Consider the following 22,828-nt stretch of genomic DNA (forward strand, 5'->3'; position numbering starts at 1 on the left):
GTGGGGGTGGGTTAAATGGGTGAATGGGTGTTAAGGACTGCAATGTGATGAGCACCAGGGGTTGTATGTAAGTGACGAATCACTAAATTCTACAACCGAAACTAACATTATACTGTATGTTAACTAATTGGAATGTGAATAAAAATGTGAAGAAAGAAAAAATTAAACAAATATCATTTGAAATATAATGACTCCCTTAACCCGAAAGGATTTCAAAGATTGAGCCTGTGACAAATTCTCTATGACCTGCGTCTTTTTTTAGTGTGTAAAAACCCCCAAACTCAAAAGGTACTATTGGCAATGTATGTTCTGTATTGTTTCAGATGAATTAACTTTCTGTTTAACTCTGGACTCACCTCAACCTCATGGATAATCGGAACAATGTCACAGAATTTGTTTTCATGGGTCTGTGGGGAAATAAGCAAATGGAGCTCCTGTTCTTTTTCTGGTTCCTGCTCTGTTACTTGGCAATCTTAATGGGCAACTTCATCATCTTGTCCACAATCACCTGCAGCCATCTAATCGAACAGCCGATGTACTACTTTCTCTGTCACCTTTCCCTCATGGATCTCTGCTACACCTCCACCGTGGTCCCCAGGCTACTCAGGGACTTAGGCGCCGCAAGAAGAAACATCTCCTATAACAATTGTATGACCCAGCTCTTCGCTGCCCACTTGCTGGCGGGTGTGGAGATATTCATCTTGGTGGCCATGGCTTTTGACCGCTATGTTGCCATTGTCAAGCCCCTGCACTACACGGTCGTCATGAACCGGCAGAGGTGTAACATGTTGATCTTCACGGCCTGGGCCGTGGGTTTTTGGCACTCCATTGCTCTGTTGCTCATGGTACTCAACTTACCTTTCTGTGGTCCTAATCAGATAGATCACTACGTATGTGATGTGAAGCCTCTTTTGAAACTGGTGTGCAGAGACATTCGTGTTGTTAGTATCTTAGCGATTGCTAATTCAGGGATGGTGGCGGCTGTCATTTTTCTTGTCCTGGTGGCTTCTTACATACTCATATTATATAATCTTAGGACCCGCTCCTCCGCAGGGCGACGCAAAGCTCTCTCCACCTGCAGCTCTCACATAATGGTGGTGGTTTTATTCTTTGTGCCTTGTATCTATATCTATGTTCTCCCTGCGGGGAGCGAGAACAAGGATAAGGAAATCTCCGTGTTTTACACGGTGATTGCCCCCATGCTGAATCCTCTCATCTATACCCTGAGAAACACGGAGATGCAAATCGCCATGCAGAAGGTGTTGTCTAAAATGGCACATTCAAATTTCCAGTAAAGGTGGTATTAAGTGCACTTCCAACTTTGTGTCCCCAGAGCATATTATTTCAGGTGTTATAGAAAACATATAACTTTTGGGGGGAAGCTGGACCAAATGGCCTCTAACATAGAAGACCAAAGAAGGAAGTCGCTGCAGTTCAGATTGTAGTCTGCACTCTAAACTTTCCAACTGGTTCCAGATATGGTTGCATGGGTTTGAGGAATGCTAGAAATGCCTTTCTAAAACACATGCCCAATCATATCTCTACTCTCTCCAAAGATATGCAAAGAACCCTCTATTCCTTGGAACAAAATCCAAACCTTTCGCTGTTTGTGAAAATTTCTCCTGGCCAAACTTGCTAATCTCAGAAGTCACTACATTGGTATAAAGCATGGTGTCACAATGACAGATATTGGGGCCAGGGAGAGGTGGGTGATTATTGACTCTGGTGTGTTTTTATCTCTGTGTCTTGTTAATTTGCTTCATATATGCATCCTCCCCCCTTTTTAAATATTTAGTTAATTTTGAGAGAGAGGGAGAGAGAGAGAGAGAGAGAGAGAGGTAGTGCAAGCAAGGGAGGGGCAGAGAGAGAGGGAGACACAGAATCTGAAGCAGGCTCCAGGTCTGCGCTGTCAGCACAGAGCCAGACATGGGCCTGGAACTCATGAACTGTGAGATTATGACCTGAGCTGAAGTCCAACGCTTAACCGACCGAGCCACCCAAGTGCCCCATATGCCTCCCCTTTTCTCAAATATCTACCAAATGAGTACTATTGTACTTTAGAAAGTTGTAATATTACTTTGACTAACACATGTGAAGATTTAGCAGGGCATATGGCTGCTGGAAATGTTACATATTTTTGTTCTTTCTCTACCCTTCTTCATTTATTCCCTGTGTTTGGATGCTTTCAACCAGCTGCACTGGACTTCTCTACATTCTCCAAACATACTCTAAAGTCTGTCAGCGCTATGACTATGTCTTCTCTCTTCTCTGCTTATAATGTTGCCCCCACTATGCCTTAGTGTTCATGTCTTACCTATAAGTCAGACTCTTGATGTTTTCTTATTCCAGAAGATTTTGCTGATTCATGGACAGACCAGAAGCATTTCTGATTTCCTCCCTGTTCTTTTGTTGATATGAAACTGTACATCTACTCTTTGTAAAATAATCCTGTGCCCCATATTAGTGTTTCTTCTTATGTGTTTTTCCCGTTTGATTGAGCCAACTCAAAGAAGTGGTATATATTTATTTTCTTTTATCTGTTTTCTAGCAATAAACCCATGCAAATTTGGAAGTTAACAGGTAATGAATTACTTTCAAAGATCCTATCTTCTCTTTTTAATGGCCTTTATACATTGTTCTCACATATCCAGCACTTCCCCTTATGTTATGAGCTATCATGCATTAATAATAAAATGTGTAATGTGAGAAAGGTTAGAACTTCAACATACATTTCCTGTAGCAATCAGGGATGAAGTCCAACAGACTCTCAGCCCCCTATAATATCTTTTTTCTTATTTTCTGCATTTTGAGGTACTACTATTTTAATTTTCATTTATTCCTTGTCCTCTGAATCACATAGCCTGGGTCTTGGTTCCCATTTGTGTAGACATTTCTCTCTGCGAAAGTATTTGCCTTTCTTAGCAGAACGATTGCATCGTTTTCACAGTTTCCTCAATTGAATTACTCCTGCCCCAGAGCCAAGGGGAAGTCCCGGACAAAACATAAATGAGATAGTGTTTGCTCTAATGTCAGGAAATCTTCCTTTGATAGTTTTACTTTTAAAACTTTTCACACATCGAATTACTTTTTTTTTTTCTTCATGGATCCAGGAAAACCTGTGGATTATCAAAGATAAACATTCTATTTCATAGGAAATCAAGTCTGTCTAGTCATAGTTTGGTTTGAACTGACTTAATATAGTAATTCTCCAAAGAATATGTGGATTATTTTTAATACAGAAATGTAGTGTGTATATTTGTTCCTGTGTATGTGTGATAATTCTGTGTGTGTGTGTGTGTGTGTGTGTGTGTGCGTGTGTGTGTGTGTGTAGTAGGGGGCAGGTTGATGGTCTTGAGGATGGGTCAGAGGAAATACTTGACCCATCAGAAAGAATGCTACACAACAAAACCAAAACATTTTCTTATCATTTGTTTTTTTCTCAAGAATTCATAAGATTTTATTGGCAAAAAATTATGACTGTTTTATATAGTAAGCCCACCAAAAATATACTGAGCTATTATATATATATATATATATATATATATATATATATATACACACTGGATAACTTAGTTATCCAGTTGTAAGTTGTTCTTTCTAGAATTCTCTTTCCAGTCTGTAGAACAATACTTAATAACTTCAAAAATACCTGGAATCTCGTTTTTTTAAATCTTTTTTTAAATGTTTATTTATTCTTGAGAGAGGGACAGCGTGAGTAGGAGAGGGGCAGAGAAAGAGGGAGACACAGAATCTAGAGCAGGCTCCAGGATCTGAGCTGTCAGCACAGAGCCCAACGTGGGGCTCGAACTCATTAACTATGAGATGATGACCTGAGCTGAAGTCAGACACTTAAGCAACTGAACCACCCAGGCACCCTTAAAATCTCGGTTTTATAAGTAAATCCATGTACTCCATAAAACAGAAGGTTTTAGAAGGGGATTAGAAAAGAAGGGTAAAAAGAACAAAATCAATTCTCAGCAGAGAACTGAGACAAATGCAGGGATTGCGGTTGTAAGTGAGTCACTTATACACATGTCTAATAAGGATGATCCTGTGTTGTTGTGTTAAGGGTAGAGATATGACCAGCTACCTCCTTCTGTGTGTTGACACAAGCCAGCTTGAGTGAAGCTTGGTCAACAAGATGCATTTTACTGAAATGGACAACCAGTAAAACATGAGCTCTGATATCCATCATTCTGACATGCTAGAATCTCTCATTTCCTCAGGGTTACTCTACTTTAAAAGCCTGGAAGCCAGCAGTAAAGACGTAAAAACCTGTTTCTTTCACACACAGAAGGCACAGCGTTCTTTTTCTTATGCTCATTTGGTAGCTCTTTGAGTGAATCTTTTTAACTTCTGGAAGCTCGTGTTCTTATTGGAACCACAGAACTAACTCTATTTATCTCACAAGATGTTCAGTTGTGAGATAAAACGATACGAGGAAGTTAAAGCACAAAATAAACTCTCAATAAGATTTAGCTATTTTTGTTATTTTGTACCAGATAATTTCCTATAAAAGTTGATCTCCTAAAGTTTTACATGTATTAAGGAAATTTTTCATATATGAATTTGTGTATGAGGGAGGAGAATTGGTTCACCTCGTATCAGTGTGCACAATTTGGACTGAACCAACTAACCTGCAGAAATGAAGTAACACAGGACTAAGCCAAATGGTAAACAGAATAAAAGTTGGGCTATATATTGAGACTGGATGTCCCTTCATATTCTATTATATTCTCACTTAATGATTATATATATATATATATATATATATATATATATATGATAGATTGTTTCTTCTTGAATCTTTCCTTTTCTTCTGTTCTCTATTCCCCAACCATCTATTTCATCAGTATTGGTCCCTGGCAACAAATACCTTGGGTTCCAGTCCTGATATTACAGGTCACTAATTTTATTCATCTGTCTGCTCTACCCACATACGTTACTCTGGATAACGATGCATATTGGACGGTACCGCGTGTGTTTGGCTCTGTGTGTCTCTCCCCACGTCAGATCTTTCTGAAGCTACTAGAATATGAAAATTCCAAAATGGAGCAAGCAAGCCTACTTAAGATAGTCTTTTTTTACAAATAAGATCAGGAGGCCATAAGTAAGGAAGCGTTTATGCACATCCGCATTGGAGAAACCATGAAGAGTTTTGAACTTTTCAGAGAGCTGGCAGCCTTTAGCCTGGACTTACCTTCCTTCTTCCTCATGACATCTGAGTCATCAGCATTCTTTGCTTCTAAAAGTGTTCCAAGCCTTCATTTGCATATTAACCCAACCAATCCCAGTTACCCTAATTCCAATCTCTGTTTTGCAGAAGGGACCTGAATGAGAATTACACTCATAGCCTTTTGCCTCTATAACTCTGCCTCTCTTTGTCTTCCTGGGAACGCAGTTTAGGTTCCTACCAGGATCTGTGCCTCCCCAATTACAATTGCAGTTGCCCAAATAAATGTTTCTATGTTTTAATTTTCAGTGAATTTTTTCTTCGTCAATACTAGCTTAATCCTATTCCACGCTATATTATTTTTCTTCGGAAAGGAAGACGAACACAAGGCAGGCAGAGCTTCTGAATTGCTCTGTCTGAATAGAGCATTGAGGAACCTTCAGGGAAACTGCTGGACACAGGCTAACACAAAGATAAGAAGTAAAGGGGTACTAGGGTGCCTTTCTCAGTTAAGAGTCCAACTCTTGATTTTGGCTCAGGTCATGAGATCAAGCCTCACTTTAGGCTCTGCACTAGGCCTGGAACCTGCTTAAGATTCTCTCTCTCCCTCTCCCTCTGCCCACTCCCCACCCCCCACCCCCCTCACTCTCTTTATCTCTTAAAAAAAAAGATAGATGTAAAAAGGATAAGATGTAAAGTTATATCCAGAAAATGCCCAAATGCCCACAGGCACCAGGGCCAGTCTCATGGAGAGCAATACAGAGGCCTTTGGTGAAGATCTGTTCAGGAATGCCTCTGGGAATGTAATTTCTTAAGACTTTCAAAGACCTATAAATTCTTGTGTTGTCGTATGTTATATTCTGCTTTTCCAAATCAGCTTTCCTTTAGGGATAGGCATACAATAAATGACATTCTAAAACTTAAAATGTGTGTTTGTTTTTGTAAGAATTTCAAAATACTTCATGTTTTTCTTTTCTTTTTCTTTTCTTTTCTTTTTTTTTTTTGTAGTCTGAAGGTCCATTTCTTACATCCCTGAATGTTAATGAATATTTAAACTCCACCCCCCTCCCCTTGCAGATGTATAAAATGTTCTAAGACATGCTGAGATTCTCAAGATAATTTTGGAGAATTGACCTACACATGTTTGCATGACTGGTGTATACATCTCTGCCTTTTTCTTTCAGCTTTAGACACTGGAGAAGAATCAGAAGGGTGAGTACCTCAGGAGGGGGCTCTCCTGATTTGGTCTAAAACTAATCTTACAGCCCCTGAGATCTAATGATCAGTGAATTAACCATGCCGCTTCCTTTGGAGATGCTCCACCATCTGCTTCGAGGTGGTTCTATGCTATTTACATTTATTCCATTTAATTTCATTGTTACACTGTATTTTCTGTGGCAGCATGAGATAATTTGATTACTATAAAAATAATGTAGCTAACTTTAGTCTTATTGTACATTATTCGCAGGCAGAATTCCACGGGTGAACAGGAATAGGAGAGTCGAAGTGAAGGAAATCTTCAAGTTTCAGCAAAATTTATTGAGTCCTTTTCTGGTGTTTTTATATATTCCCCCATAATCTTATGAAGGAATAGCCCAGCTTTTATGACTGCATATCCCAATGATGAGTTATTTCTTAACTTTCAAAAATTTTGCTACCCTAAAATGGACTAGATTTGTTTGATTGAATTAAGTTAACTTTATAGCGGGCCATATTCTGGTATCATTAGGAGGAAATATGAACTTACAGTGGAAAGTACTTTGAGAGCAATAATTCTTGTTGTTTTAATAGCACAGTCAAAATGCAGCATTTTTATGCAATACGACCAAACTAAGAAAGTAATAATCTGACTGGATTTTTAGAGTACAGGAAAATTGCATGCTAATGGTTAGCGTTAAGAAATGACCAAAGACCAGAAGCTTTAATGTTGATGGAGTCCAATTTACCAACTTTATCTTTAATGGATTGTGTTTTTTGGGTCATTCAGATTTATATATTACATACTTTTCTATACTTTGATAAAAAGTTTTAAACACCAAAAAAAAAAAAAAGAAAAGAAAAGAAATGACTAAAGACAACTAATTGTTTAGAGTAATTTTGTTTCTTTTTACTAAAAGATTGCTCCAAATTGAAATTTATCGTGGTCATCCTCATTAACATATAGTGATAGTTTCAGGTTTCTTGTTTCCTTGTTAGACTGGTTATATATGTATGCATGGCAAATTCAGAAACTCCTCACTCAAAAAAAAGAGAAAAAGTGTAAGGAAGATAATGTGTAGTTTTGAACCACGTATGACCCTGGGGTATTTCATATTATTTTTTATTCCTCATTATATTTTTGCATTATGTAATAGTTTATCGATTCTATAAATGTGAGCCATGAAGCTTTAAGAGGTTAGCAATAACTTCAATGTTCATAAATGGCATGAAAGGGGAGAAAGTGAATTCTGCTTACGAGTTCTTATGAAAAGTTATTGGTGTATAAGAAAGGAAGACATTAATAAAGTTAGTAAGAAAAATGTTTGCATAGTGTCTTTACTCAACTGGGGTGATTGACTTCTCACAGAACATGGGCCAGATTGCCCAGATTTTAAACTCTACGCTTCAATTCTAAATAACTATATTTAAAGTGAAATAAGGCAAATATAAGGGCATATTTCACTTCATATTGTAGACATATTTAGGTAATTGGTTTTCTTTTTACGTTCAAATTATTACTCTATAGAAACACAGTTTGAATCCAAACAATTCACCATTCAGTAATTATACTTCTCCATGTTTCTACATCTTTCTTCTTCTGTGATTCCAACCACCTTTAGAAGGAGTGCCTAATATTTCTTCCTCTCTTCACTTATGATTTCAATTATTTGACAAATTGGAAGATGTGCTCAAGAATCTACTGCATGTTTCAACGACAATAATCCTCTCACTGGCCTGCATCCACATGTCCCTTTTACTTCAGCTAATAGCAGTGATTATAATAGCACTTTCCCCAGATTTCAGGATCAGAGTTTAAGAGCTATTGTGGATGAAACATCTGTGATAATCTAGAAAACAAGCCAAAATCCTATCTGAAAGAATACACATTTTGCTAAAAATGACCTAAAATTATTTCAAAACGATTTGGAATCAAGAAGGCTGGACCCTATGTTTATATCCCCCGAAATATTCATAAACATAGACTGGGTGATTGGTAATCTGTGACCTTGCATACTTTTTAAAATTGGGATGTGATTCAAAGTGTTTCCCCTCACTGCTGGCCTCTGGGACACCCCGTTTTCTTGCTCTGCTCACAAGCGTGGGATACAGCCCTTGACTGACTGGGAATCCAGATATCTGTCCTCCACAGAATATTACTTTCTGATGTTAATAAATTACTTAGAATATCTTGATCTGAGTCTCTTTTATTGAAAATCAGGGGTTTGGATACGTCAAGTGATATCCATTTTACGTTGTTTACCAACCGACTTATCTCACAATTAACTTTAAGTCCATTTGTTTTAGGCAAACACATCTATCTGTAAAGTACACAGCATGCCATCTCCTACATTAGGAATCAGCATTAACTATAATAAGGCAAGGAGAAAATTGATCAATAAATCATAAAATTATGAACCTCTACTTAAGAACAGGTCACTATTGAACACTATGAACTTGATAATTACTTTTGGTTTGTTAAGAACAATACAGAGGTTAGGAAGCCTTGTAGCAGTAATAAGTCATCACGGGAAGAGACTGAGTTTTTTTTCTTCTTGATGAAATCAGGTTGAATGATAATTTAAAATAGAATTAGTTTCTCATAGTATAGACCATTTTAAATGCTACACCATTACCCACTCACCATCTAAACTGATCTTAAAGACAAAAGTTTGAATTTGTGTGTCATGGGATTTGATGGCTTCTAAATAGTTTTGCTACAGTAGCATTGGTGGTTTTTTAAAAATGTTTATTTATTTTTGAGAGAGAGAGAGAGAATGACAGAGCGAGCAGGGGAGGGGCAGAGAGAGGGGGGACAGAGGATCCGAAGTGAGCTCTACGCTGACAGCAGAGAGCCAGACCCTGAGCTCACACTCGTGAACCGTGAGATCATATCCTGAGCCCAAGTCAGACACTTCACCAACTGAGCCACCCAGGTGCCCCTATAGTCTCTGTTTTTTTAAGAGTCATCCAGAGTGCCAAGATAAGGTGGCTACATCGGGTCAGACAAAGGTGGAAAGTGTGGAATAGTGTTTGCATCTCATGGAGTGTCAGTTCAGTCGTCAGCACTGGAGAAAACGGCTCCCGGAGCGCATTCTCTCTATCCCACACACTATTTCCCCCTACATAAATAATATCTCAAGGTTGTCCAAAAGATGCAAATTTGCGAATCTTTGATCCATTCATTAATACAACATCTAGTTGCTGAGTGCTGAAACAAATCTCTCTTGGAGCTACCTTCTGTATCATCATCTTTTGTTGAATTTTATCGCCTAGAGTGAAATTCTTAGGAAAAGTCATGAAATATGAACAATGCACGTATGCTTGGGCAATTTCTTTTTACCTTTCATTTATCACTTGCCATCACCAATTTAGATTAATTTTAACCATTTTTTTAATTTTAACTTGTAAAATGTAAGTTGGATAAATGAATAAATTGGTTTTATTTCTTAGAACTTTAATTCATTATCAGTCTATTTGCTGCTTAGTGTTCAACCATTCTTTGCTTTCAATGTACCTAAAACTATTTTAGTATAAGGTGTGCAACTGGTATGTTTATTGACAGGGCAAGGAAGATCATCCTTTAAACAAATTAAACAATTCAAGCTGATGTATTTCTTTCCTTTTTTTTTTCAAGCTTTTTATCAAATTCCAATTAGTTGGCATACAGTGTAATGTTCGTTTCAGGAGTAGAATCTAGCAATTCAACATTTACATACAACACCCTGTACTCATCACAGCAAGTGCCGTCCTTAATCCCCATATGTGGAATTTAAGAAACAAAACAGATGAACACAGGGGAGGAAAAAGAGAAAACCAAGAAACAGACTCTTAACTATAGAGAACAAACTGACATATTTTTAATAAATTTTTATTCCCAAGGATACTCCCAAATCAAACAGGAAATTTGTCCAGATCATTCTGAAAAAAAAAAAAAAGTTGACTCTATGGATAAAAGCATGCATTTTTAATGTGCACAATTTTTTTAAAAGGACGTAAATTATACTCTTTTTGTTATCTAATTTGTACAATTAACAATTGCTAATTTCTTTAACATCAAACTAACATTTAAATGTTCCATAATCATTATTGTTAATGTTGAAAAGTTAACATCATTTTCCCCATTATAGAATTATTTACAACAGATTTCTAAAATGAGAGAAATAGGGGTGCCTGGGTGGCTCAGTCATTTATCGTCTGACTTTAGCTCAGGTCATGATCTCACAGTTTGTGAGTTCAAGCCCCACGTTGGGCTCTGTGCTGACAGCTCAGAGCCTGGAGCCTACTTCGGATTCTGTGTCTCCCTCTCTCTCTCTGCCCCTCCCTTGTTTGTGCTCTCATCCTCTCTCTCTCAGAAATATTAAATGAATAAACTTAAACTAAACTAAACTAAACTAGACTAAAATAAAATAAAAAGAAGTGTAAATCTATGTATCAGGAATAATTAATTTTACTCTTTCAATGGCGTCAATTTACTTTTTTAGTGAATTTTAATTATTGTTGCCATGCTGCTAATTTTTTTTATAAAGATTCATGTTTTCTTTCTTTTCAGGTATTTAACCCATTCGTTTATAATATACGCCAGTCTGAAACAGATGGAGAGTCGGAGGAATGTCTCAGAATTCATTCTTTTGGGACTTTCGTATGACCATCGCACACAACTATTTTGCTTTGTGTTCTTCTTATTCTGTTATGCTGCTCTCTTGGTAGGAAACCTTCTGATCCTTATCTCTATTCGATGCAGCCCTCTTTTCCACCAACCAATGTACTATTTCCTCAGCCACTTATCCTGTATGGACATCTGCTTCACCTCTAGTATTACACCCAAATTCATTGCTGACCTCCTAGTGGGAAGAAAAGCCATCTCCTATGGTAACTGTATGTTACAGGTCTTTACCATGCACTTCTTCGGAATGATTGAAGTCTTAATCCTCACCGTCATGGCCTTTGATCGCTACGCTGCCATCTGCAAACCTCTGCACTACCTGCTTGTCATGAACAGAGCAAGGTGCAATCTCCTCGTCTTAGCTGCTTGGGCTGGTGGGGCCGCACACTCCTTTCCTCAATTTTTTCTGGTAATCAGGTTGCCCTTCTGTGGTCCTAATGAGATTGATCACTATTTTTGTGACATTTTTCCTTTGCTAAAAGTTGCCTGTACTGACACCTATGTTACCGGTGTCCTTTTGGTTGCCAATTCAGGAATGGTTACCTTAGTGGCATTTGTGGTCTTGTTTTTTTCTTATGTCATTATATTATTCACTTTAAGAAATCATTCAGCCAAAGGAAGGCGCAAAGCCCTCTCTACCTGTGGGTCGCATATCACTGTCATAGTTTTATTTTTTGGGCCTTCAATCTTTGCCTACCTTCGACCTCCAACCACTTTCCCTGACGATAAGGTATTTGCTCTGTTTTACACCATCATCGCTCCGATGTTCAATCCCTTCATCTACACTCTGAGGAACTCAGAGATGAAAAACGCCATGAGAAATGTCTGGAATCAAACATTGGAGCTCAACATCTTTTTTACAACACAGAGGGGCAGCTAGATACGGATAGGGGAGAAAGGAAACCATCTCACAGAGTAATTTTTCCACTGGTAACATTTTATGAGTGACAGAAATAGGACTTGGAGTTTAATAGTAACTATAAAGAAATAGTAAGTCATCCATACAAAATATAAGCTTAAAACTGAGTTCATTTTGTGGGCTTTGAGATGTTATGAACAGGTTGACATGCACAAAATCAGTTATATGCATAGTTAAGACAATGTTATAGGAGCCAAGAATTGTGATGTGAAAAAGAAAATTGGAGTTATCTTGCATTAGAAAATGCAGGTTTGGTGGCCAGACCACACGATGAGCCATTCTGTATGGCAAAGAGACGGTTAAAGTCCATGATTTTAAGACCAAATTTTGGTTTATGATAGGATGGTCACCTAAATGAACTCCAGAGGTATTTAGAAATTAATTACATAGCAAGAAGTGGGCATAATGAAATATGATGTAAAGTGATTCTGTGGTTTTAACTCTGGACTTCACATTGGAAATAAAAATAAACTAGTAAAGGGGCACCTGGGTGGTGCAGTCAGTTGGGTGTCTGACTCTTGGTCTCAGCTCTTGTTGTGGTCTTGCCGTTTATGGGTTTGGGCCCTGTGTTGAGCTCTGGGCTGGTGGTGTGGAGCGTGCTGGAGATTCTGTCTCTCCTCTCTGCCCCCCACCCCCCACCCCGCCACTGTGCTCACTGTCTCTCTTTCTCTTTCTCAAAATAAATACACTGAAAAATTTTTTTAATGATAAGAAATAAACATATAAGATATGTTGAGAAGAAACATGTAAGAAACATAATCATAAGAAATAGTAAACATAGAGTGAAATCAATTACTCAAGATATTAAAAACACACTCACTGATTTTCTACATATTGGTCCATTAAAAAAATCTATACAGGAACTGAATCATAAAATGCCAGAAATTAGGAGGACAGACACTGTTTATGAGATCCAGAGTCTTTCTTATTTACACAAGAAGCTAGTTCAAACAAACAAACTTCAATCAAAAAACCCTCTGATACAAATCATGGAAATGAGTGGAAATGACAGATCATCTTTGAAATGAACATGAGGATTCTCTAGACGAACCTGAAACAAATTTGATGAAATGTGTTCATTTGTATCTCTAATAAGATGCAAAAATAAATGCTTTCTTTGAAAACAGGAAATATCACAAACGGAAGAGATTGTGTAACCAGATTATATGAACAGAATGACAATGAAAATACACGAATAGTTTTAGCCTATGTAAATGCAATACTAAAATTACAATGATTATAAAGGCCTTATATACAGAAGGATAGAAAAGTAGAAAAGTTTATGAGGAAGATGTAATTCAATAGAGTTTTTATAACAGAGAAATTGGACAGATAATCTGTGTGTCAAGTTACTAATAAAAAAAATTTTTGCCAGATTTAAAACTTCAAGCTTTACCCTTTATTTAATGTGTTGCTTTTAACCAAATTTACTCAACTTGCCTCTCGGGGGTTCTAACCAGGTAGATCACCACATCTGTGATGTGAAGCCCCTTTTGAAACAAGTATGCAAAGATATTTGTGTTGTTAGTGTCTTCGCGATTGCTAATTCCGGGATGTTGGTGGCAGACATTTTGTTGCCCTGCTGGCTTCTTACCTACTCGTGTGATTTAACCTTAAGACCCACTTCTCTTCGGGCTACTGCAAAGCTCCACCTGCAACTCTCACATAACGGTGGTAGTTTTGTTCTTTGCCCCCTGTGTCTATCCTTATGTTCTACATGTGGGGTTTTACACAGTGATTGCCTCCATGCTGAATCGTCTCATCTCTACCCTGAGAAACATGGAGATGAAAACCAGCATGCAGAAGGCATGGTCTAAAATGGCCCATTCAGAATTCATGTACATGAGTGACATTCATCGTGCTTTTGATCCTGTGTAGCAAAGGCATTTAACATGTGAGGTGTTGTAGAAAGTACATAAGCTTTGCCTGGACACTTGGGCTAAATTACCCATGACTGCTGTCCCATGAGCCAAAGAAACAAGTTACTGGGAATCAGATTACAATCTGCACCTTAAAAGATCCAGCTGGTTCCACGTGTGCCCACTTGCATGTGAGGAAGCTAAAAATGTCCTGAAGCATCTCTCTGATCCTATCACTCCCCTCTCCACAAGTTTGTAAGAAATCCCATTTTCCTTGGAATGAAATCCACATCCAAATCCAAGCATCTCTCTGATCCTATCACTCCCCTCTCCACAAGTTTGTAAGAAATCCCATTTTCCTTGGAATGAAATCCAAATCCAAATCCTTCCTGCTTATTAGAAATCTTCCATAAGTTATCTGAGTCTAATTTGCCGATCTCAGAAATCACTACGTTGGTAGAAAGTGTGGTAGTACAATGATAGGCTTTAGGGTCAGGGAGAGCTGGGTGATTCCTGACAGCTTTTATCTCTGGGTCTTGACATTGTGCTCTAATTATATTAGTCTCTTTTGTAAAAAGATATTGTACTTCGCAAAGATGTAATATTACTTTGGCTAACACGTGTGAAGTTTTAGCACGGCACGTGGCTACCAGAACCTCATGTGAGTTATTTTTCTTTTGTTTGCTTTTCTCTCTGTGTGTCCCTAAGCTCAGAAGCTTTCATCCAGGTACACTGGGTCCACGTCTATTCTCCAAACATATTCTAGAACCTATCAGCTCTGTGGCTTTCCTTCAGCCATTCTTCTGCTTAGGATTCCCCACCCTCAGGCTCGAGGGTCCATGTCTTACATGTAATTCACACTCGTGGTGCCACGTCATTCAGGAAGACTAGATGTATGAGTGCAATATGAGTGTTATATGAAATGTAAAGGTACAAGACATGTGGAGTAACACGTAGAAGATCTCTGTGACCTTGAATTGGAGACAAAAAGTTTCTAAACGTGTGGAGCAAAAGTGTCTGTAAAAAAAGATTTGTGTTTCACCAATATTAAGACTATGCAGGAGAACTACTATATAGAGAGGAACTAAATAGTGGCAGACATAAATGCAATTAGTATCTGTCTCTGAAGGTGTGTACAGGGTAAGGTTAGAGATACGACTGGCTATCTCCTGCTGTAGATTGCTACAGGCTAGCTCTTGAGTACAGCTCGGTCAACACTGGGCATAACGTTGAGGTAGACTAGTTGGAAATCACTGGGCCCTGATGTCCTTGATGCCGAAGTTGTAGAATCTTTCATTTACTCAGGGTTCTTAACCTTTTAAAGCCTGGAAGCAAGCACTAAACTTAGAACAACACGTTTTCTTGCTTCAGATCTTTACTGGCTAGTTGAGCTAGTTACTTCACCTCTAGGACCTTCCGTGTTTTTATCTACCAGTAAAGCTACTAATATTTGTGTCAAAATATGTGTTATTATAAGCATTGAATAATATGATGAACCCGATGCGCTCAATCATCTCTCAGTGTATTTTTGCTACTGTTTGGCTAAGTTGTTTGACCTGAAACAGATTAAACATTATAAAATTTGATTTTCTGACATTTTTTGCGTGAGAAAACTTTACATGAATGGTAGAGAGAGACTGTCTGGTTTCAGTGCCTGCAGATGAGACTGAGTCTGAACGACATGTGAAGAGTCAGTGAGCGCAGAAAGAACCGGATGTTAAACACAATGAAAGCTCTGTGGTTCTTTGCTCCCTTCCTCTGATTTTCCCATATCATGTTTGCTTTTCCTCCTTGCCAAGTTATGAGGAAAAGATGTTTACTCTTATCTTGTCTTTTGTCTTCCATTTTCAACATGTATGTCATCAATGGTAACCTCATACCAAGTACGATATCACAAGTCATTGATTTTATTTATCTATCTGCTCCGCACACCAAGGATCTTGATAATCCCCGCAAAAAGACTGTAAGCGGCCATCTTTGGTTCTCCTTGTCCTACTTCATCTCAGATTTTCCAGAAAGAGAGCCTGATCCTATTACAGCCCAAAATTTCCCTCCTATTCCTCAGAAATTTGGAAGAACACAGGGCAGCCAGGGTTTCACGAATTGCTTTGACTGTAGCCTTTTTGGGCGTGCAGGGGAAACGGGCCAAGTTATTTTCCAAAGAGGCAAATATGGAAAGTTCATTCTCAAGAGCACCAAGCACATTACTATCGATGGTGGCTTTGGCAGCACTTGGGCTAAGATCTGTCTAGAAATGCCTTTGGGAATATAATGACACAGAGCTTTCAAAGACCTATTAATTCTTGCCACGTCAGTTTGTATTCTGTTCCTCTGAACCAAACTGTCCTCGGGTGTAGACATAAAATAAATGCACGATTCCTGGGACCTAAATACTTGTGTTAGCTTTTGCAGGAATATAAAAATACACGTTGCTTATTTTTTCTTCCGAGCTCTTACTAAGAAGTTAAATCAGCCTTCAATATTCCTGCTTTTCTGGGGGCTGAAGATCCACTTCTTCATCACTTCGTCTTAGTGAATATTTGAAGTCCGCTTCCCTGGTAGACTGTAGAAGGTTTGAGACATGTTGAAATTTTCCAGACATTTGAAGAGAATTAACCTGAATGTGTTCGAATTATGGGTTTGTAAAGTCTCTGCAATGTATTCCAGATTTCGGTGCTAGAGACGAACTGGCAGAGTGAGTGTCCGAGGACGGAATGCTTCCTGATGCATGCCCAAGCTAACCCGACAGCCACTGGATCTCATGGTTAGTGAATTATCCTCGTCACCTTGGTTTGGGAAGGATCCCACAACACATGTGCTAGGCTAATTGTGTGTGCGTATGTGTGTGTGAGACAGAGAGAGAGAGAGAGAGAGAGAGAGTGTTTTTAAGTATTTTGTTTGTTTCTTTTGTTTTTTTGAGAAAGAGGGAGGGGGCCATCGGAGAGGCAGAGAGAGAGGGAGAATCTCAAGCTGACAGCACAGAGCCCAACGCGGGGCTCGAACTCACGACACTGAGATCACGACCTGAGCTGAAATCAAGAGTCAGACACTTAACTGACTGAGCCACCCAGGTGCCCCGATTATGTGTACTTTGTATTTATTCTATATAATTTCATGTGAGGTCTATAACTTCTTTTGCAGCATAGGATAATCAGATTACGATAACAATGTTTTGGCATCCTTCAGTTTCAATTGCGCATTACCTACAAGCAAAATTCCCTTTCTGGGGAACAGGAGTAGAGCTAGATGAAGCATTTTCAAGTGGGCAGTGAATTTCATCGTGTCCCCAACTCTTGTTTAACGGCATCCTTCATATTACTATTAACAAACAGACCAGCTTATACTTGAATATGTACAATAACAAATTGTTTTCTTTTATTTCAAAACATCTGCCCTCCTAAAATAGTTTTATCTGAGTCAACTATGGTAAGTTTATCTACATTCTGTTACACTAAGAGAAGATTTGAACGTATGATAGTAACTTGGAGTTACGTATAAGACCTTCTATTCCTTTATGGACAGCATGATCCACAAAGTACACATAATTTGGGTTCAATAATACCAAAAAATAAAGTAATCGTTTGAGTACACTTTTAGACAAACATGCTAATTGTAACATGCTAATAATGTAACAAATTGTTGTTTACCTGATCATACTTGTCAAATCCATGTTATGTATCTTCTTCTTTATTTCCTTACTTTTTCTGCTGGTCGAATGTGTGTGCATGACAATCTGTGGTTCTAACCTAATCGCTCGGAGAGGAAAGACAGTGAGAGAAAAATGTTTCGAACCACACGTGTCTTGGGCTATTTCATATCACCTCATGTATTCCTCATCAAAATTCTGAATTTTGTAATGATACGTCAGGTGTAAAATGAGTGCGATGATGCTTAAAGAGATTAAAGAATTCACTCAAGGATTGCCCTGGTCAGTTTGAGATTCCAACTCTTTCTATGTTGCTCCTGTTTCGGCCACTGGTTCAGTGGTTGCCCGAAGTCCTTTATTTATCCATTGTGATTTCAGTTTTCCCATAAGAGGGTTCCTTAGTATCGCTATATTGTTTGATGATAGTAATTCTCCTCAACTGATTTTTTTCCCCTCTTCGCTTTCACCCCTGCTAACAGCATTGATCATACAGCATGGGCAGGGTTGTGAGCTATTGTAGATTAAATTCCAATAATGATCTAGAAAACAAGCAGGCATTTTGTTTTAGTTTATTTATTTATTTAGAGAGCCTGGGCAAGTAGAGGAGGGAGAGAGAGAGAGAGGGAGAGAGAGAGAGAAAGAGAGAATCTGAAGCAAGCTCCAGGTTCCCAGCTGTCAGCACAGAGCCTGATGTGGGGCTCGGACTCACAAACCATGAGAACACGACCTGAGCTGAAGTCAAACACTTAACTGACTGAGCCACTCAGGTGCCCCAGAAAACAAGGAGGAATCTTGACGAGGAATTTGCATTTTTGTAAGGCTGAAGGCAAAGAATTTCAAATGTTTTAGAACCAGAGAATTCTAGAATACATATCTATCTTAAATATTCCCTATCTCTTTACTTACAGAAATACTCGAAAGACACATGGGGTGTCTGTGAACCCATCATCTTCCATATTTTTTTCTACTCCGATGAGGAATCAAAACAGTCTTTTCACTGCTGCCCTTCATGGTATCTCTCAGCACTCTACCTTGGAACATAGCCCCAGATTGAGGAAGAAACAGGATTTCTGCCTTTTAACATTCATAGTGTATTACTTTTCAAACCTGAGAAATTACCTAGATTCTCTCGATATGTTTCTTCTATCTAGAATCAGAGATTTGAATCGGTCAAGTGATTTCCACATGTATATTGCTCACAGTCTACTGAAATAATGGTTGCCTGTAAATCAATTTGTTTTATATCAAGAAGTGTATCTGAAAATTAACATTATTCCTACCTAGTATCAGAGGCAACAGGTAGAAGGTGGGCCAATGCCCCTCACACTCCTAAAACTTTTCAGTACTCCTTAGTGACTGCTAACTTCCGGACGCTGTCACAATAATTATTTTACTTTGTTATATCAAGGGGGATGGAGAATCCTTGTTAGCGATTCTGAAAGCAAAGTAGGAACAAACCGAAAATTTATACTTTTAGGAATGCAGAATCTTGACTAGTAATTTAAAATAGAATGGATGTCTTACAGTACGGGCCATTTTAAAAATGCCATAACCGTCAACCGTTGGCCATCTAAAATCTTCTCAAAGACTATGAATGACATAGATATTAAATTTGTGAGTCCCTAGAGATGATAGTTTCTTTTTTTAATGTTTATTTATTTTTGAGAGAGACACAGAGCATGAGCAGAGGAGGGGCAGAGAAAGACGGAGACACAAAATGCGAAGCAGTCTCCAGGCTCTGAGCTGTCAGCACAGACCCTGATGTGGGGCTCGAACTCACTAACTGTGAGATCATGACCCCAGCCGAAGTCAGAAGCTTAACCGACTGAACCACCCAGGCACCCCGAGAGATGATGGTTTCTAAGTAATATTACAACAAAAGCATTTTCTGTGTTTTTTTTTTTAATTTTAAATAGGCATCTGGGGGCCAGATAGAACTGTCACTCCAGATCCAGACTAAGGTGGAAGGTGTGCTAGCTTTTGTAAACCCACTAGAAGCACATATTTTCTCAACAGTGGGTAAAATAGCTCTTGGAAATGCTTTCTCTCTATTCTACACTCGTTTTGCACTAACTAAAGAATGTTTAAGATACATATTAGATACAAAGATGCAAATTCCTGAATTTTTCATTAACATACACCACTGAGTGCTAATTCACCACAAAGTTTGTTCAAGTTGCTTTCTGTATTACCTCCTTTTTTGACATTTGATATTCAGATTATAATTAAAATATGAAATTTTTCATGTAAGCCATGGAATATTCATAATTCAAATATACTTGGACAATTTAACATGCTTATCTTTTCTTTAACAATTGCAATCACAAACTTCAATCTCTATATATACATATCCATATATATATACATATCACTATATATATATAGTGTATATAGTATATATAGTATGTATGTATATATATATATATATATATATATATATATGGGAGGAGCAGAGAGAGAGAGACATGTAGAATCTGAAGCAGGCTCCAGGCTCTGAGCTGTCAGCACAGAGCCCGATGCAGGGCTCCAACTCACGAACTGTGAGATTGTGACCTGAGCTGAAGCCAGACACATAACTGACTGGGCCACCCAGGCGCCCCAAGAGAGACAGAATTTTAAGCAGGCTCCACACTCAGCATGGAGCCCGCTGTGGGGCTTGATCCCATGACCCTGGGATCATGACCTTAGTTGAAATCAAGAGTTGCGTGCTCAACCCACTGAGCCATACGGATGATATGACAGTATATATTTTTGAAATTGTATTTAACTCATAAAATATAAAAATGATAAATGAATAGATTTCCTGAGTATTTTTCAGAATTCCAGTCATTAATTGACGTCTTCCTTTTGCTGTATAGTTTTCAAACACTCTTTGTTTTTTAATGTAAGAACAATTCCATTTGTTTAACATGACCCATTGACAATGTTTGGCCAAAAAACAATGTGTAGTATGCTTTACACAAATTAAAGTTCAGGAGTTCAAACTGGATGTTTAAACAAATGTGAATCTCTTTGGGATTCATTTCCAGAAAATTAAGGAAGTGTACTCAGATAATTTTAAAAGAAGGAAAGTAGATTTTATCAGTAAGTTACAAGAATTGAGAAATACAGGAGTTTTTTTGTTTTAGGTCAATGCGACTAAATAATATAATTAGCAGTTCTTTATCTAAGTATACAATTAATGGTATTAATGCTTTATTTTCCAAATAGCATTTAAATATTTAAGACAACTGCTAGTAATATTGAGTAAACTATATAATTATTTTCATTATTGCCATTATAAAATTATTTCATGACACATTTATAAAAGACAGCATTAAAAAGTTAGCCTAATTCAAGAAATCAATTGTTATCATCTCCATTTATGTCGGCATGTATTTTAATAAATTTTGTATGATCGTGTTCATACAGTTAATTCTCACCTCCAATTATGTTCTCGTTCTTTCAGCAACAGAAGTCCTTGTGAAAGCATACACCAAACTCAAATATATGAAAAGCCAGAGAAACATCTCAGAATTCATTCTTCTGGGACTTTCCTACGACCAGAACATACAAGTGTTTTGCTTTGTCCTCTTCTTAGTCTGTTACGTCGCCTTGTTGGCAGGAAACCTGCTGATCCTCGTCTCCATTCGATGCAGCCCTCTTTTTCACCAACCCATGTACTATTTCCTCAGCCACTTATCCTTAATAGACATCTGCTATACCTCTACTGTTACACCCAAGTTAATTGCTGACCTGCTGGTGGAAAGAAAAACCATTTCCTATAGTAACTGCATGTTACAGGTGTTTACAATGCACTTCTTTGGAGGCACCGAGATCTTCGTTCTTACCGCCATGGCCTTTGATCGCTACGCTGCCATCTGCAAACCTCTCCACTACGTGATTGTCATGAACAGGACAAGATGCAATCTGCTAGTCGTAGCTGCCTGGGCTGGTGGGGCCGTCCATGCCTTCCCTCTCTTTTCTATCGCGATTGGTTTGCCCTTCTGTGGTCCTAATGAAATTGATCACTACTTTTGTGATATTTTTCCTTTGCTAAAAGTTGCCTGCACCGACACCTACGTCACTGGTATCCTTGTGATTGCCTTTTCAGGTCTGGTCGCCTTAGTCACCTTTATTGTCTTATTTGTTTCTTATGGTATTATCTTATTCACTTTAAGAAATCTCTCAGCTGAGGGAAGACGCAAAGCCCTCTCCACCTGTTGGTCTCATATCACTGTGGTCGTCTTATTTTTTGGACCAGTAATCTTTATCTACCTTAGGCCACCTACTACTTTTCCTGAGGACAAAATATTTGCTCTATTTTACACGATCATTGCTCCTATGTTCAATCCCTTAATCTACACTCTGAGAAACTCAGAGATGAAAAACATGATGAGGAAAGTTTGGTGTCACACATTATTTTCAAAGGAAACACACAATTAATGTGAAGAAGCTTATTGGCTACGCAACTTTGAGAAACAAAAGGGGGAGGTGTGAATGAAAAAGGTGGGGACTATCTCACAGATTTTGTAAACCATCACTCTTGTGAATGGAGTGAATGAAAGCAATGGGACTAAAGTTTAAAGTAATCACTAAGCAAATATTAATTCTTGCAAGCCAGAATTAGTTGGCAACTAAGTTAGTTTTATGGTGTATATGTAGGGTAACCTACATGAAGAAAATAATTGGGTGAAAGCAAATAAACCAGTGGTATATTGATTAGTGAATTATAATGGAAAATATTTTAATGATAATTTTATTAAAACTTCAGACGTAGAAGCCAGACCACACAATGACAGACATTCTTGGATAGTTCAGAAGTTGAAATCCAAAAAATAAGGTTATAATCTAAAATTAAATGAATTAACTTAAATTTTATGTACAACATGCATATATACAGCTTCTAGTTCATGTAGAAATCAGTTGTGCAAACAAATAAATATTTAGAGTAGAATCTGCTTTTAAGTGGTTCCTGGGGGTCAGCTCTCCTCATGTCCCATTGAAATCAATAATGATAAGTAGTGACGACAGAATGAAAGTCTAGAATTCAGAATGCTGAAACACACTTACTGGTATTCCACCTACTGGGCAGAGTTTAACAACATTTCCCATTAACTTCAGAAACTGTATCTATTAAACTTTAAGTGTTGACTCACTGCTATTTGCCTAAAATTGGTAAGTACATGGTTGGTCACTGGATCCACAACTTAAGACTTTTCCTACTGAAATGACAGAGAGAGAGAGAATAGCAAAAGATAAATAGGATGTGATCTAACCACAGAGTTAATGAAGAAACAAAATGCATTTTGGGTGCACACAGGTATTCATTGCAGGTTTATTCATAATCACCAGACGTTGGGAGCAACAATGATATCCTTCAGTAGGT

At 38.1% G+C, this 22,828-nt stretch overlaps 2 protein-coding genes across 8 annotated transcripts; both read left to right on the forward strand.

Moving 5' to 3' along the window:
- Positions 1-357: 357 nt before the first annotated feature.
- On the forward strand, positions 358-1,295 carry LOC102956628 (olfactory receptor 4P4-like). The gene has a single exon (XM_007095372.2). The coding sequence runs from the start codon at positions 366-368 to the stop codon at positions 1,293-1,295; it is 930 nt and encodes a 309-aa protein (XP_007095434.2). The 5' UTR covers positions 358-365.
- A 4,981-nt stretch (positions 1,296-6,276) lies between these two features.
- Positions 6,277-21,885, forward strand: LOC122231120 (olfactory receptor 4P4-like). Of its 7 annotated transcripts, XM_042958284.1 has the most exons (5): positions 6,277-6,385; positions 10,923-11,766; positions 16,482-16,578; positions 17,221-17,240; positions 20,909-21,005. In XM_042958284.1, the coding sequence occupies exons 2-5, from the start codon at positions 10,966-10,968 to the stop codon at positions 20,924-20,926; spliced, it is 936 nt and encodes a 311-aa protein (XP_042814218.1). In that variant the 5' UTR covers positions 6,277-6,385; positions 10,923-10,965; the 3' UTR covers positions 20,927-21,005. The 7 variants fall into 7 exon arrangements, with proteins under 7 accessions (XP_042814218.1, XP_042814213.1, XP_042814214.1 ...); XM_042958279.1 differs by lacking the exon at positions 17,221-17,240 and having other exon boundaries at positions 20,909-21,885; XM_042958280.1 differs by lacking the exon at positions 17,221-17,240 and having other exon boundaries at positions 10,923-11,076; positions 20,909-21,885.
- Positions 21,886-22,828: the final 943 nt, after the last annotated feature.

The sequence above is a fragment of the Panthera tigris genome, chromosome D1 (assembly GCF_018350195.1).
Source record: "Panthera tigris isolate Pti1 chromosome D1, P.tigris_Pti1_mat1.1, whole genome shotgun sequence".
Taxonomy (NCBI): Eukaryota; Metazoa; Chordata; class Mammalia; order Carnivora; family Felidae; genus Panthera; species Panthera tigris.